The 16,533-nt window shown below is 38.5% G+C and overlaps 1 protein-coding gene across 5 annotated transcripts in view; it reads left to right on the top strand.

Moving 5' to 3' along the window:
- Positions 1-15,250, top strand: part of LOC140237115 (DNA-binding protein RFX2-like) — a 39,939-nt gene extending 24,689 nt beyond the window's left edge. For all 5 annotated transcript variants that reach the window (XM_072317055.1, XM_072317053.1, XM_072317056.1 and 2 more), the window contains 6 exons: positions 194-345; positions 5,018-5,115; positions 5,730-5,879; positions 7,251-7,459; positions 7,946-8,094; positions 9,681-15,250. In XM_072317055.1, coding sequence (XP_072173156.1) covers positions 194-345; positions 5,018-5,115; positions 5,730-5,879; positions 7,251-7,459; positions 7,946-8,094; positions 9,681-9,841 — 919 coding nt within the window. In that variant the 3' untranslated portion in view covers positions 9,842-15,250. The remainder of the gene's footprint in view (positions 1-193; positions 346-5,017; positions 5,116-5,729; positions 5,880-7,250; positions 7,460-7,945; positions 8,095-9,680) is intronic.
- The last annotated feature ends 1,283 nt before the right edge of the window (positions 15,251-16,533 follow it).

The following is a 16,533-nucleotide window of genomic DNA, read 5'->3' on the forward strand; positions in this document are numbered from 1 at the left end:
GTCTGACAATGAGTTTGGTCTCAACTTTTGTGCAATTGGGCCCAGGTTTGACAATATGTTATTGTGCTGATAACTTATTTCTGATGTGTTTATGACTTTATATCTTTGCATTAACCCTGTGTATTGACGATATATCTTTGAATGAACCGTGTGTTTATGACTTTATATATGTTTAAATTAACCCTGATTTCAGAGATGAGGAGCAGGAGAAGCAGCTATCAAAGGAGAAACTCTGTCAGCTCTGTAAGCTGCTGCCGATCCAGACGTACATCAAACACTATGATCACATTCTTTACCAGGGGCTTGTTGAGGTTCTGATTCCAGATGTCCTCAGACCCATCCCCAGTGAGTATCCAGTGCCTACCTAGCTAAGCCACCCCAAAGTTTGTCTTACATCAGCTGGTATGGGGCCTTTCAGTTAATCATAGCAGGGCTGCACACTAACCCATTTTTTCTGCCGGTCCGACATGTCTCTGTCGGACCGGTAGATGCCCCATTTTACCATTTTTTACCGGTCCGAACAGAAAACTTACCGGTCAACAACGGCAACCTAAAAAAAAACCCCATTAAATTACTTGCAAACTTATTTTCTTGCTTTTATGGACGTATACCCCCCCCCCCATGTACATTTTACTGATTAATATCTTTTTAAACTTGAATTATTTATTGCACAAGAAATAAAAAAAAAATGAGAAAAAAAAATAGAATGTTTGTTCGTGAATTACAGTGTAAAATGATAATGAAAAAAAAAATCAGATTGTATCATGCGTTTGTGACTTTTCTAAACATCGGCGCACGAACTTGCTGCATAACCGTGATTTAATGAATTATTTTAGCTGTGATATTTTCTGATGCACGAGCTACAAGGGGTTCTTTATTTTTCTTTCGACACTCTCTTCGCATTTGTGCATGCGTTCTGAAAGGTACACGACATGCAGGGCCGAATTCGCAATCCTCTTTGCGCCCATTTCTACCTCAAATATCAGCGGGATTGTGACGATTTCATGAATTACTTCGGCTGTAACATTTTATGATGCACGCGCCAAAAGGGGTGAAAATGTGTCCTTTATTTTTTTGCCGATATAAACTCTTCGAATTTCGTAAGTGCGTTCTTAAAAGATGTACCACACGGCCGAATTCATGATACTTTTTGCGCCTATTTTTACCTCAAATATCAGCGGGATTGTGACGATTTCATGAATTACTTCGGCTGTAATCTTTTATGATTCATGCGCCAAAAGGGGTTGAAAATGTGTCCTTTATTTTTTCCCGATAAACTCTTCGAATTTCGTAAGTGCGTTCTTAAAAGATGTTCCACACCGCCGAATTCATGATACTTTTTGCGCCTATATTTCTACCTCAAATATCAGCGGGATTGTGACGATTTTATGAATTACTTCGGCTGTAATCTTTTATGATTCACGCGCCAAAAGGGGTTGGAAAATGTGTCCTTTTATTTTTTCCCGATAAACTCTTCGAATTTCGTAAGTGCGTTCTTAAAAGATGTTCCACACCGCCGAATTCATGATACTTTTTGCACCTATTTCTACCTCAAACAAATTATCAGCGGGATTGTGGCAATTTCATGAATTACTTCGGGTGTAACTTTTTGTGATCTCATGCACGCACCAGCTAAAATGGTTGAAAATGCGTTCTTTATTTTTCTCCCCACAATCTCTTCGCATTCCGTACATAAAGGTATACGACACGGCCGAATTCACGATCCTTTTTGCGCCTATTTCTACCTCAAATATCAGCGGGATTGCGATGATTTCATGAATAACTTCGGCTGTATTCTTTCATGATGAACGCGCCAAAAGGGGTTGAAAATGTGTCCTTTATTTTTTCCCGATAAACTCTTCGAATTTCGTAAGTGCGTTCTTAAAAGATGTATGTGTACCACACGGCCGAATTCATGATACTTTTTGCGCCTATTTCTACCTCAAATATCAGCGGGATTGTGACGATTTCATGAATTATTTCGGCTGTAATCTTTTATGATTCACGCGCCAAAAGGGGTTGAAAATGTGTCCTTTTATCTTCTCCCGATAAACTCTTCGAATTTCGTAAGTGCGTTCTTAAAAGATGTTCCACACCGCCGAATTCATGATACTTTTTGCGCCTATTTCTACCTCAAATATCAGCGGAATTGTGACGATTTCATGAATTACTTCGGGTGTAATCTTTTGTTATCCACGCACCAGCTAGAATGGTTGAAAATGCGTTCTTTATTTTTCTCCCCATAATCTCTTCGCGTTTCGTACATAAAGGTATACGACACGGCCGAATTCACGATCCTTTTTGCGTCTATTTCTACCTCAGATATCAGCGGGATTGCGATGATTTCATGAATTACTTCGGCTGTAATCTTTTATGATGAACGCGCCAATATGGGTTGAAAATGTGTCCTTTATTTTTTTCTCTTCGCATTTCGTAACTGCGTTCTTAAAAGATATACGCCAAGACCAAAAATCATAATTCTTTTTGCGCCTATTGTCTCCTCAAACTTCAACGGGATTGCGATGATTTTATGAATTATTATTCGGCTATAATCTTTATGATGCACGCGCCAAAACGGGTTGAAAATGTGTCCTGTATTTTTTTCCCAATAATCTCTTCACATATCGTATACATGCGTTCTTAAAAGGTAGGCCTATACGACACGGCCGAATTCACGGTCCTTTTAGCGCCTATTTCTACATCAAATATCAGCGGGATTGCGATATTTCGTTAATTATTTCGGCTGTAATCTTTTGTGATACACGCGACAGAAGGGTTGAAAATAAGTTCTTTATTTTTCTCCCGATAATCTCTTCACATTTGTGAATGCGTTTTCAAAATTATACACTGCACGCAGGGCCGAATTCGAAATTCTTTTGCGCCTATTATTGTTTACTCAAATTTCAACGGGATTGCGATAATTTCATGAATTACTCTTTGGCTGTAATCTATATGATGCAAGCGCCAAAAGGGGTTGAAAATGTGTACATTATTTTTATCCCGCTAATCTACTACCATTTAGTACATGCGTTGTTAAAAGGTATACGACACGGCCGAATTCACGATCCTTTTTGCGTCTATTTCTACCTCAAATATCAGCGGGATTGTGGCGAATTCATGAATTACTTCGGATGTAATCTTTTGTAATGCACGCACCAGAAGGGTAAAAATGTGTCCTTTATTTTTCTCCCGATAATCTCGTTGCATTTGTGCATGCGTTTTTGATAACCGACACGGCATGCAGGACTGGATTCAAGATCTTTTTTGCGCCTATTTATTTCCTCAAATTTCAACGGGTTTGCGTTGATTTCATGAATTGTTATTCGGCTGTAATCTTTTATGATTCACGCACCAAATTAATATGTCCTTATTTTGTTTTCTCCTCTATAATCTCTTCGCATTTCGTACTTGTATGAGCTTTTGAAAGGTGTACGACGCGGCCGAATTCATGATCCTTTTTGGGACGATTTCTACCTGAAATATGTAAGCGGGACTGCGATGATTAATTCATGATTTTTTTTTCTCCCTTGTATTATCTCTTTACATTTTTTAAGGGCCGATTTCGTGATCCTTTTCGCGCCTATCTTCATTATGAGACCATTCTGAACGAATAAAAATATTCATTTACTGTATCGCTGAATATAGAATATGTTTTTACTTTTTCTAAAAATCGGCACAAGTAAAAAAGTTCTAACATGTCAACTGCCACGCAGCTGCGAAGCCGGGATCGGATCGATCTTGCGTTAAAAAAAAAAAAAAAAAATCATGAGTAAAATGACCCAGAAATGCGTGCGCTTCTATCAATGCTTCTTGTCTGGCATGACCGCCGATCGCAAGCAAACGAACAAACAAAACGGGATCGGGGAAACAATCCATGCATTTCAACAGTTACATTGTACCGTACATCCTTTGCATGTATTGCATAGCATGGCAGTGCGTGAGCAGCGCCAATGCGCAAGCGAGCGCGAATAACAGCATACTGGTCGACTGCTAGTAAGTGCTCATTACTAATATACAATTGTATGTTTACTTTACAAATTGCACCGGTAGACATATTCGAAAACTTGCGTAAAACGTGTTGAACAATGCGATATCTTGCATTCTGTTTCTCCCTGATCGGGGCTGATCTTTTTCTTTCTACTGACCCCGCCAATGCTTTTTTTTTTACTGGTCATGTCGGACCGGTAACTTGTGGATTTCCTGAAAAGTTACCGGTCCGACAGTGACTTTTGCCGGTCTTGACCGTCGGACCGGCGCCAGTGTGCAGCCCTGATCATAGTATCATTTTTATTTTGTTTAATCTTGGGGTATAGATGCCTTGACGAGCAGTGCGATTTAATCAATTATATAATGTAGGTCTCTCCATACTGTCTTTTTATTTTAAAGAAGAAGGAAGAGTATGTTCTGAGTGTTTTCTCATTGTTCAGAGATTATTTTTGCTTGTGGATATACGATGATCCACATATAGGGAATTTCTAGTTCTCACTATTTTTTCATTGTTCAGAGATCTATTATTTTGCTTGTGGATATAAAATGATCTGCATTTAGGGAATTTCTAGCTCAAACAAGTCTCCATATTTTGTACACTATAACCCCATCTTTAAAACCACAACGACTAAAGACCACACTATTTCTCGTCCTTAACAGGTGACCACCATTTCCTTGCTCCTTACAGATAAGAATGTCAGCACATAGGTTACAGTCTCTTGGGTAGCACACAAGAATAGAGCGAGACTATGAATATTGAAATTTGACTGTGAAGAAGCCAAACTACAGGCAACACTCATTATAACAAAGTCTTCGGGATCAGTAGTTTTCTTTTGATTATATAGAAATTTTGTAATAGACAAACAGTAAAGTATGTAAGGATATATAGCTGACAATTCTGGGACCTGAAATTTTACGTTGTTGTAACGACAGTTCTGTTGTAACCATGTTCGTTATAGCAGGAGTGCACTGTGTTACTAACGTGACATTAAAGTCCCGGTAATGTGTGTAAGTCTGTCATTTTTTGCAGGTGCCTTGACACAAGCTATCAGGAATTTTGCCAAGAGCCTTGAGAGCTGGCTGAGAAACAGCATGCACAACACCCCACAAGAGATGCTGAATTTAAAGGTCAGAGGTCGTGAGAGAGCTACTCAGTTTACACCCATTTGATGGTTTATCTGTAGGAAAAACATGATTTGCATTCCACGTCCTCGAGTCGAAACATCACAAGTGATCACTTTACCACAAGAGATGACAAATTAAGTGCAGGTTATGCATTTGCCTCCTTGCATGAGTTGACTGTACTCTGAATTACCTTTACACGCGGATTTGGTCTGCATCTACTATAATCAAATTTTGATTTCATGGAATTTGCTCCTCTCCTACCGTACTAGTAGAGCTAAATATTGTTATGAGCAATTTACATTTAAATGGGTACTACCTTCATTGAACTTTGCTGGAGTTAGTGCTTGTGTAGTTCTCACCTAACTTTTGGCTTTTTTTTGTGTTTTTTTTTGTGTTTTTTTTTTGTTGTTGTCTTTTTTTTAAATAGAAATTCATTCTTATGTGCTTATTTCTTAAAAGTGCTTATTTTTGGCAGTAAGCATAGATTTAGGTAAATTCAAAATGTTTTTATTCAGTATAGGTGATGTATTTTGTTGATATTTGTTCCTGATTTGACACAGCTAACAAAGGGTCTGATCTTTGTCTGTAAAGAAGTATTTCCTTGATCAATAAAACAGGTTGGAGCTGTGACGGCGTTTGCCCAGACCCTTCGACGCTACACCTCCCTCAACCACTTGGCACAGGCCGCCAGGGCTGTCCTACAAAACACATCACAGATCAATCAGATGCTGAGTGATCTCAACAGGGTAGACTTTGCAAATGTGCAGGTACGTTACCATGGAAACTTGGGGATTCTTGCAGTCTGTTGGAAGCCAAGTGTATCGCTATCTGTGTATCATATATTTTTACAGCTTTGTGGAAGTTATCAATGTAACAGCTATGTGGAAGCTATCAATGTAACAGCTATGTGGAAGCTATCAATGTAACAGCTATGTGGAAGCTATCAATGTAACAGCTATGTGGAAGCTATCAGTGTTTCAGAATTTATCCAGTTTTGCTGCTTGTTGAGTTATTTCACAGAACCACTTGACTGCACACACTTGCGAAATGATCTGAAGTAAAGATAAGTACTGCTTGCTTGCAAAATTTGTGTGCATGTCTGTGCATTTTAGGGAGTCCTGGAACACTGGTTCAATGCAGCTTGAAATTGTAGCATATGCACAAAACATATCTTGATGTTTGCTTACTATTAAAGATATAACAACGCCGTATGAAAATCGATCATATCAGTGCATAGCTTGGAAGCTGCCTGTGTAATTCAGGGAATATTGTAGGAAATTAAAGGATTTCCTTTCAGGACTTGGCAGTTTGCTGATTACCTTCTGTGTGCCATATGCTGATTTCTGTGATTATGATGATGCGCTACTCATAACAACAGTAATTATGTTGGATGTACACAGGGTGATGTAACCAAAAATTGTGCATTTCATCCAATCACTGAAGTAGCATCACTGAAATAATAATAATAATAATAATAATAGCTGGTTTTTATATAGCGCATTTCACACACTTCAGGGTTTCAATGCGCTTTACAGAAGCGTGACAAGCATGACAAGACTCAGTTTCTCTTGTACAGGAGCCATTTCACCTAAACTCATCGTGGTAATTAATATCAAACATGGTGCTCAAATCTGGCCTTGTCAGTTTTGTTTTGACAGTTCTGTAGTAAATTTTTCTTTCTGTGATCAACTTTGAATAGAGTCTTTCCTGTTATAATGAGATACAAATCTTGAGTTCTCTCTTGCTGTGAATTGAAGTATTATTTTGTCACTGTAAAAAGTTCTGATGCTTGCATTTTGACAAACATGTTTGTTTGTCTTCATAGGGAAGGTACACACTTGTTGAGATGATTCTCCTCAGTGATAAAGAATTTACGTTATTTTTACATATTGGTCACAGTTAAATGATTTATTTTTTGGAAATGCTCTCATTGGATACAGTCTCGCAGATCCACTGTTATATTGCAAGTCATCAAATGACTTAACAGGAAATAGAACTTAACCACCTACTTGGATTTTAGCCAATATGATTCAATTGCTTGGCACCATGCACTGCAGTCAATGTGAAAATGATTATTCTGGCTCGTGTTACCATGGCTACTTCCAAGTGAAATAAATAAATTGACCTTTGCCCTGCAGGAGCAAGCATCGTGGGTATGCCAGTGCGAAGACTCCGTCGTCCAGCAGCTCGAGCAGGACTTCAAGCGGACATTGCAGCAGCAGAACTCCCTGGAGCAGTGGGCGGCGTGGCTGAAAGGCGTGGTCAACCAGGTGCTCCAGCCCCACGAAGGCTCACCCCAATTTGCCAAGGCAGCTCGGCAGTTCCTCCTCAAGTGGTCTTTCTACAGGTGCGTAGCTGCGTTGGTCTGTTGGTATGTGATTGGTGGTTGGCTGGTTCTGGGGGTTGAACCAAGGTCACTTTAGAAATGTTCATGCTGCTTGTAGATGTCTCTACAAAATATCTGGGGGTGTCAGAACAGAAATTGACTGATTATAGCCAGCTATAATGAGTTCTACACTCAACTCTAATCGTAACAAAGTCCTCAGGGTCACCAGTTTTCCATCATTATATTGAAATTTCATTCTAGCCATTGTAGATAGTAATTTGGGGCACAAAATTTCATTGCTGTGTTTGATGTAATGGGAGTGCACTGCAGTTGAAGTGCTACAACTGAAGACTCATTGCCATACAGTATCATTCACTGGAGAAAATTAAGTATCTTTGTCTTTCTTAGAGTAAATGGAAAGTAAAGTTATCCTTCAAATAGATAAGTCTTTTCAATAGATATCAGTGCTTACATTCTTTGTGTACTTCCTGTGTGCCCTTCTCACAGCTCAATGGTCATCCGAGACCTGACACTTCGCAGTGCAGCTAGCTTTGGCTCCTTCCACCTCATTCGCCTGCTGTACGACGAGTACATGTTCTATCTCATAGAGCACAAGGTGGCATCGGCTACAGGAGAGACGCCCATCGCTGTCATGGGTAAGGACCATTATTTCCATAACCAGTCTTCAAATAGGCTTGCTTCCAGTTTCAAGCGAGGCACAATAATCAACACTAACAAATTTATTCCCTGTGTAATATATATGACAGGGTTTGAGCTTTTGTAATTTTCTTACATTGAGTGGCCAACTGGGTTTGGGGAGGAGAATAAAGAAAAAGAAAAAAATATCTCTTGGACATAAAAATATCTGTAATCTGAAGATCATCATTACATATATTGTTTTTAAATTTCACATGTTCAAAAAGCTGTACTGGAATTGGAACAGTCTAGTTTTAGGGGAAAGGGACAGTGGAAATTGGGGTCATGGTTGAAATATGTCAAAAAGGGACAAGATAGATTTGTTATTTATGAGATATGCTAGTGTACTATTATAAATTGGAACCTATGACCTTTTTTGCGTTGTGAAATTTTCAAGAATTATCATTGGCATACAATGCATATACAGTTGAACCTCTCGTATCCGGACAATTTGGGACCGGGGCTCATCCGGATAAGGGATTTGGCCGGATTCGGGAGACTCAATGCTTTATACATGTACATATACATACACATGTACTGATGTAGCGAATTGTAGTACCACATGTAGTAATGTGTATACTCAAACCTTTCGTTGTTACATTTGGGGATGTTTGGGGATGTTAAAATGTCTGAAGGTAAGCAATTTGGAAGGAAATTTGATGTAATGTATATTAATCATGTTCGAAGTAATATGTAATTCATGTGTGTTTGTGTAGGAGTTCTCAATCACGGCGAGATTGTGTCCGTATAATAGAGAGATCCGGATAAAGGGAGGCCGGATAAGAGAGGTTCAACTGTAGTGTAGAGAAATTTCCTGTGCATTTAATTTCGCAAATCTTGGCTTGCTCTAAATTCGCAAAATTAAAATGCATGCAAATATTTCTGGTGTAATAGTAGTCCCAAGTATACTCAGCAGAGACTCCAACTCTCCCGTTTTCGACGGGAGATCTCCCGCCGAAAGCCCATTTTTGCAAAATCTCCCGTTCTCCCGCTTGAGATTTAATTTCTCCCGCCCTGGCTCTGTGTCTCCCGTTGGAAAGGATTTCTTACTTATTGCTATCGTATGTTGAAAAAATAAGCCTTACATAGCACCAGAGAACATCTAGAACCCTAGGAACTTCGCACTTCGCACACATCAACTTAGAGTCTCCCGTTTGCTAGGGGTTTCGGGTGGGAGAATCTCCAGATCAGAAGGTGCTTTGGGTTGGAGTCTCTGACTCAGACAGGTGAAATGAGTGTTAAAGCAAAATCAGCTAGTCCTCATTGGGTTAATATGCTGACATGAGTAGACAATGTGCTGGTACAGTAAAACAAGATATATTCGCGGCATGAACATTTCGCGAATTGCAGCCGATGGCCTTTCTCGCAGCATGAAATTTTCGCAAATTGCAACTGGCATCCAATGCATACTGTGTAGGCAAGAATTTTTGTGTGTATTTTAATTTCGCGAATGTTGTCGCTCGCGAAATTCGTGAAATTGAAATGCATGCGAACATTCCTCATTTTACAGTAACACGATTCTTTTTCTCTTGTATCTTTGATCCAGATAAAGTGGACAGCAGAGGAGAGAGGATATCAATGAGTGGGGAGAGCATCACCGAGAACGGAGATGTAGTTGAAGAAAAGAAGAGTCCGATAGAAACGAGCAGTGCCACAACGAATTCGACCATCACATTAGCAACTGGAAGCAACGGCAGTGCAAACTGAACAGGGGCTTGCATCTGCCTACCCTTAGAAAGAGTTGGGCTGTGTATATTTCTTTTCTGGCCTTTTAAATCTTCTGTTTTTTCTCCCTCCTCACAAAAAATGTGTAGGAATGAAAACGTTGGTTTTCAAACATCTTGTACGTCTGACAATCATTCATTCATAAGGCTGAGTTAGGGTCGCCTTTCGAGTGTGTCCATGGGTCGCCAAGTGAGCCAGTGAAGCGCTACCCTGTTCAAATCTGCTTAGATTTCATTGTGTCCATCATCATCTGTATGGTTGTGAAGGATTAGCCACCCGATGGCAGGCTAGTCTTTAATTCTAAACCCTTCGTTCACCAGTGACTGGCCGTGACCGCCTAGATCATCACTGTAATAAGCTGCACAGGAGGTCAACTATCAGGGCTTTGCTTTCTGTGTGCAATCTTGTTCTGACTGAGCCTAGCTTGGGGGACTGGAACCAAAGCAGTGGATGTAGTTTGTTTTTGTCTTATGTTGTTCTCCTTATCGGTCTGTATTTGAAAATGGTTTAGTTGGCAGAAATTATGTTATTTAAATAGTCAGTTGACTGATATGCACAAATATGCTGTATCAAGAAAAGAACTTTTCTTTAAAAACAGTATAGTTTTCTGGGCATTTCATGAAGCATTTTAGGGGACTTCTGCATTAAGTATAAGATCTTATAAACCTGTCTGTGCAGCTCTAGTGCACTGATCCTGATCCGAATTTTCCCAGCATGAAATTTGTAAGAAAAATGAAATATGTTAAGCAAAGATGAAATGACAGTGCCAAAACAATTTCAAGGTGAACAGAATGATGAGAAGAAACCATGTGTTGAAATTGCATTGTGTGCCATTAAATGCAGTGGCAGTTTGATCTAACAGACTAGGCGCAGCTGTGGCCTTCACAGATGAAACTATTACGCACATTTGCCGGGCTAATTCAGAGTAGCGCTTGAAGAATCGCAAGCCTTCTGCTGGTGTTAGTGGCATTTAGTTACATTTTTGCTTTTCTAGTGTACTGCCAAAGAAACTAACAAGATGTCTGTGCAGCAAAAAATCCCACAACTACGCTTTGTCTAGAATTTGGAGAGTTGAGACTGATTGGCTATGCATGTATGTTTTGCTATTGGAGAATATAAGAAGTTTCTCCTGAGCTGTCAGAAGAATTGATTGAAAGTAGGATGTTGATGTATGTGTTTCAGTTGTCATGAAGTCAACAGTCTGGTGAGTGAATGAATTTCATCTTAATTCAGATGAATGATATATAGTGCTCTGATTTTTTTTTTTCTCCACTGTAACATCGGGCTGCTTGGTACTGCGGAGCACTAAGTCCATTACTAGAATGTACTTTCAGATATTTTATCATCAGGCTTGATGTATTTTTCTAGAAGGCAATATGCAAAATTTAAATGTCACAAGCTGCACATTACTGCACTTTTGTTGAGGCGTCAAAACACATAATTTTGACTGAAGTCAATTTCACGCTTGCCACAGCAGTCTTTTTGGTGTGTGACGTTGCATTTGGACAAAAAGCAATAAGAAAATATTTTGTGGATTCTTGCAGCAGCGCAATTAAATGACAAGAAAGAATAGGAATGTTGAAAAGCTAATGAATGTATGAAGTAAACTGAAAAGAGGATAAGAGACTATATTTTAAGAGTTGATTTGGAATTAAATGTGATGAATGACCTAGTGTGCAATATTTTAACATTCACACTATGTGGCAATGAAATAAAGAATTATGTTTTAGCAACTGCAAAGAAATTTAGCACATTAGGCAGCACTTTAATGAGGAGAAAAAGTTTCAGAAGTCTGAGGACTTATTTTACCATGTACTTTTTACCTTGCTCTGTACAAAAAGTACGGCACAGAGTCAAACTGAAGTCGGTCATCAAACATTCCTATTGAAGGATAATGGTTTATCAGTCTATGCACAGTAAATCATTACTAAGACAGCAGTGAATTAGGCTCCTGTTGTTTTATTGAGCAGATTATCTGCTGTTGTTGCAAGCTGTATGCTTATGACTCTGAAGTAGTTGAGCTAGATCAATTTTTGGATACAAATAGTGCATTGGTGTCAACCGAAAGAATGAACTTGTTAGATTATCAGTGATGTTTCTGCTGTCAGGCATTGTCTTTGAAGAGACGATTCCCCCCTCTCAAGAACCAAACAGCCTGGTGTTCTGACTACAAAACAACTTAGGCAGCAGTGTGTCATATTCGTTTGAAGGATACTTGGAAAAGGGGAGGATAAATTATGTGTGGTTGCTGACTGACATGACTTGGAAAAACAAAGGGAAGTGTGGTGATGGTGTACATTTCTTTTCAAGTCGCATTAGGTGCCTATCTTAACCTGTTTTACTGTCTTTCTCATGTGCTCCCTCATAGATAAGAGAGGTGAGCGTGTGATGCATTTTCTTTGCTGTTTCCTTTGTTGACTCTGTTGTTACATTCCAATAAGTGAAATCGAGTCCTGTTTCTTCTTGTCATGCAAATTTGAGGTGTTGTTGAAAACTTGTGTGTAGTTGTGTTTGTGTCGTTAATGAATTGAAATACCGAGTCACTGTTTGATGCCGTGTTCAAAGATGAATATTTATTCAATTCTGTTGCTGTATTTCTTCCCTATATCATTTGGGCTGTGATGCTATTTTGAAATGTTATTGATGATAAGTAGTTGTTTTCAGCGAGAAAGTTTAAACTCTAAGTGTGACTTAGATTTTGCTTTGCTAGAATTCAATTGTTAAGAAATGTATCCATTTTGTGATTGTAGACTGTTACCAGAATTAATTTCACAAGTGAACCATTATTGTCCTAGGGTATTATTTTCAGTTAAGTTTAGCAACATGTTCAGTTGTAGAAAGCTGCTTGGATTTAATCCTTTCCACAAGTCTTGCGCCCTCTTTTAGTGTCGACAACTCAAAGAAGAAATTGGCCTATGAATTTGCCATCTTCTGTACAAAGTACAATTGCATTTAGTTGTGCTTTTATTTTGCACAAGAAATGGCTCAGGTAGATCTTTCCCTTTTGATAATGAAATATTAGAGCAAGTAAGACTGCACCATTGTTTGCTTTGTTGTGGTAGAATGTAGCATCTGAATATTCGTAAAAGATTCATGTGTGGTTTCCACCATTCTCTGCTTGGGTAGTAGAAGAAAATAAGAGTTTGGCCACTTTTAAGTTGGGAGTGGCACACATACTTTGGTGTTACCACACAAAAAGATGTCGTATGTACCTGAATTTTCATGCAATCCGTTGACCATGAGTCCTGTTCTACTGATGCAAGTCGTTTGCTTTGTCTATGTGTCTCCTGTTTGTACAGTAAATATGCTTGGTTTGTAAAATATTTTTGAAGATTCTGATTTTTAAGAGGTAATTTTTACAATTTTTTATGTACATGTGTTTGTATAGTGACTTATCACAAAATCATAAATGGATTGCACTCTCCATGTACAGACACTATTTTGTGAAGTTGTTTGATGTGCATATTTATCAGATTTATTTCTATCTTGATTATCTTTGATTAAAGATGATTACAATTGTACAATTTTAGTAGGTGAAATAAAAGTAGGACAGGCAAGTGTGAGAGTTAGAAATTTGTAGGTATATGTGGATGCATCACTTTTTTATATGAATTACAACGATGAAGCACCTGCTTATTTCTAATTTCTGCCAAGTAATTTTTCTAAGAATTAATTCTGCAAATGCATTTTAAATGTTGATGAATTAGTTACTTGTTGAGAATCTTTCATGATTGTTGATTTTTGTACGTATCTGTCATATGAAACCAAAAGGAGATTTACAGTGATCCAAGGAAAAAGGCCATTCGTATGCTAGTCCCTTTCGTAATATCACTGAATTATAGTGGTGTTCATGTGAAATTCAAGAATGAATTGCCATTTTACAAGATTTCTAACAGTTTTCATGTGGCCATCTCCTGAATGCACTTGGCAAGGAAGTGGTCCAGCTGTGCAGTTTTTTGCACTTCTGTCCGATAATCATCGCTTCTTTTCTTTATAGTAATTTGTGGAAGTGCTTACTCAAGATGGATGACTGTAATGCTTCTTCTAATTTTCCTCCAATTGGAGAATGTATGTGATGTGCTTATTGTGCAGATAGTATTTTTCCTGAAAATTTAATGTGTAACGAGAGACTGGAGTGTCTAATTTATGAGAGACTGGATATCCCAACATGAAATGTATCGGAAGCCATGAGGGCTTCTCGACAAGAAACAAGTGCCTGTAAATCCAGAGTTTTGTTTTTTTTTTTCAGTATTTTTTTCAGACTGGGAAATGAAAACATGATGCACATTGTCATTGATATCATCAGGTCGCGATGCCTCAAATTAACTCTGACAGTTATGCATTCTGATTTGCAGTTGATAAAAACGACATTACCTGGCTGTATTTTCATTGGGGGTTACAATAACTGTATTGACCCATACATAGTGTTGCAGATTATGAATCTAATGTGAAACTGAAACAGTTTTCTCCCCCCCCCCCAAAAAAAAAAAAAAAAGAGAACAGAACAGAAAAAGAAAGAAAGAACAGAAAAAAGAAATAAGGCCATTGAAATAAGGAAGCACAATACGTGTGCGAGCAAACAATGTCAAAACGAAAAAGACAAAGTCTTTGTAGAACATTGTCACAATGCAACCCATATGGTTACTTCAGGATGCCAAGATAAACTCTGACCGCTGATAGCCTAAAATATGCTACAGCTGCATTGAGTCTGGAGTGTACACTATGGTTGCTGTCAACAGTTAATGTATAGCTTAATCGATTCTCAAGAGGGGTTGCATTATCCATAACTTCAGCTGAAATCCAAGCGTAGAAAGAACGAGTCAGGAAATATGCTCTTGTGTTGTCTAGATTTTGTGCTACCGTTCTCCTTCAGCTGAACAAACAATGTACCGTGTGTATTAAAGGCATAACAGGATATATCCTTACTCCCAACCTTTTGTGTACAGCTCTAAAAATGTTATTTATTATTTTGCGTAGCAGTATGTAATATGGAATTATTGGTGTTTTTGGTGGGCCTGAAGTCTTTTTTTCCCACTTGATGGTAACATGAAAGCAATAGTTTTGTACTTAACTGCTGACAATTGAAAGTTATTAAGTGGCAAAGTTTTATGTCCCAACTATGTATTACCCAACAAGTCACAGCTTTGACATTGAGAGCAGATGAAGGAGGATATAGGCAACATTAATTTAATTGCTACTCCATTTGATGACTCTTACTTTACTGAAGGCCTTAAATAAATCCCTTTTCATCCTTGAATGCTATTTGTGTATATAGAATAATTTTCTCTTGCTAGGGTATACTTGCATTTGCTTTGTTGTTTTGTTAGTGCAGTGAAGACCTGAATGAAATTGATCACTGTATCTTCAAGAAATAAAGTGACACGAGCTCTACTTTTCTTGTGTGCGTGCCTCATGTTTGAGTGAATGAAATCAAGGTTTTTGAGTTTTGGTGTGAAAAGTGTTTGGTCAATGTGGAAGTATACAAGCTGTGATTGGTTCTTGAATCGGGCGGATCCAGGAATTCCGTAAAGAGGGGGCATGTTTACAAAATTAAAGGGGGGGGGGCGCACGCACCCCTCCCCATTTTTTTCTTTTTATTTCTTTTGTTTCAACAAAAAAAGGGGGGGGGGGCGTGTGCCGGTTGCGGTCCTCCCTGGATCCGCCCCTGTTGAATATCTGACACATCTCACTCATTAGCAACTGAAATCCTTTACAAGATGTGGCTTGGCCAACAAAGTGCACTGTTCATGTTTTAACAAACAAGGTTAAAATGAAATTCTTGGTATAATGAAGTAAAAAATCAGGTCTCTAAATTATCATCTATATTATCCTTATATTTCTCTATACTATTCAGCTATATTGAAATTTCAATACATGTATAACGTAAGAAAACTTCTGGTCCTGAGGACTTTGGTATAACAGGAGTCACCTGTACAGTGTATACTGGTATAACAGGAGTCACCTGTACAGTGTATACTGGTATAACAGGAGTCACCTGTACAGTGTATACTGGTATAACAGGAGTCACCTGTACAGTGTATACTGGTATAACAGGAGTCACCTGTACAGTGTATACTGGTATAACAGGAGTCACCTGTACAGTGTATACTGGTATAACAGGAGTCACCTGTACAGTGTATACTGGTATAACAGGAGTCACCTGTACAGTGTATACTGGTATAACAGGAGTCACCTGTACAGTGTATCTCGGTATCTCATTTTGCTCCAAATAATCATTGCGCAAATTTCACTTGACTCGGTTGTTACCATGAGCATGAGCTATCTTATTTACCTAGGTACATGCAATGGTGGTCATACTGTCAATTTCCCATGCAATATGGCACCTCAGTCATTAAATTTTTTTGATAATTTCAACAAACTTGTATATTATGAAGAACTGAACTCGTATATGAAAGTGTGTTTTAGTAGAGGCCTTTTACAGCCCTGCCCATCACTTGGGAACAGTTGACCTTTTGTGCAATGATAATAATAATGATATGAAAAAAATCATATTAGTAGGGTACCTAAGGGGGGGGGGTCACCGTGCATCCCCCCAGGACTCCTCGAAACTTACATTTTCAGGATCCTCATGACATGCCAAAACATAATCAAGATGTTAACAGGAACGAAAAGTGGCTGTTCTAGGTGAAATTTAATGTATTCTATTGTTTTTC

Source organism: Diadema setosum, chromosome 13, assembly GCF_964275005.1.
Source record: "Diadema setosum chromosome 13, eeDiaSeto1, whole genome shotgun sequence".
Classification (NCBI taxonomy): domain Eukaryota; kingdom Metazoa; phylum Echinodermata; class Echinoidea; order Diadematoida; family Diadematidae; genus Diadema; species Diadema setosum.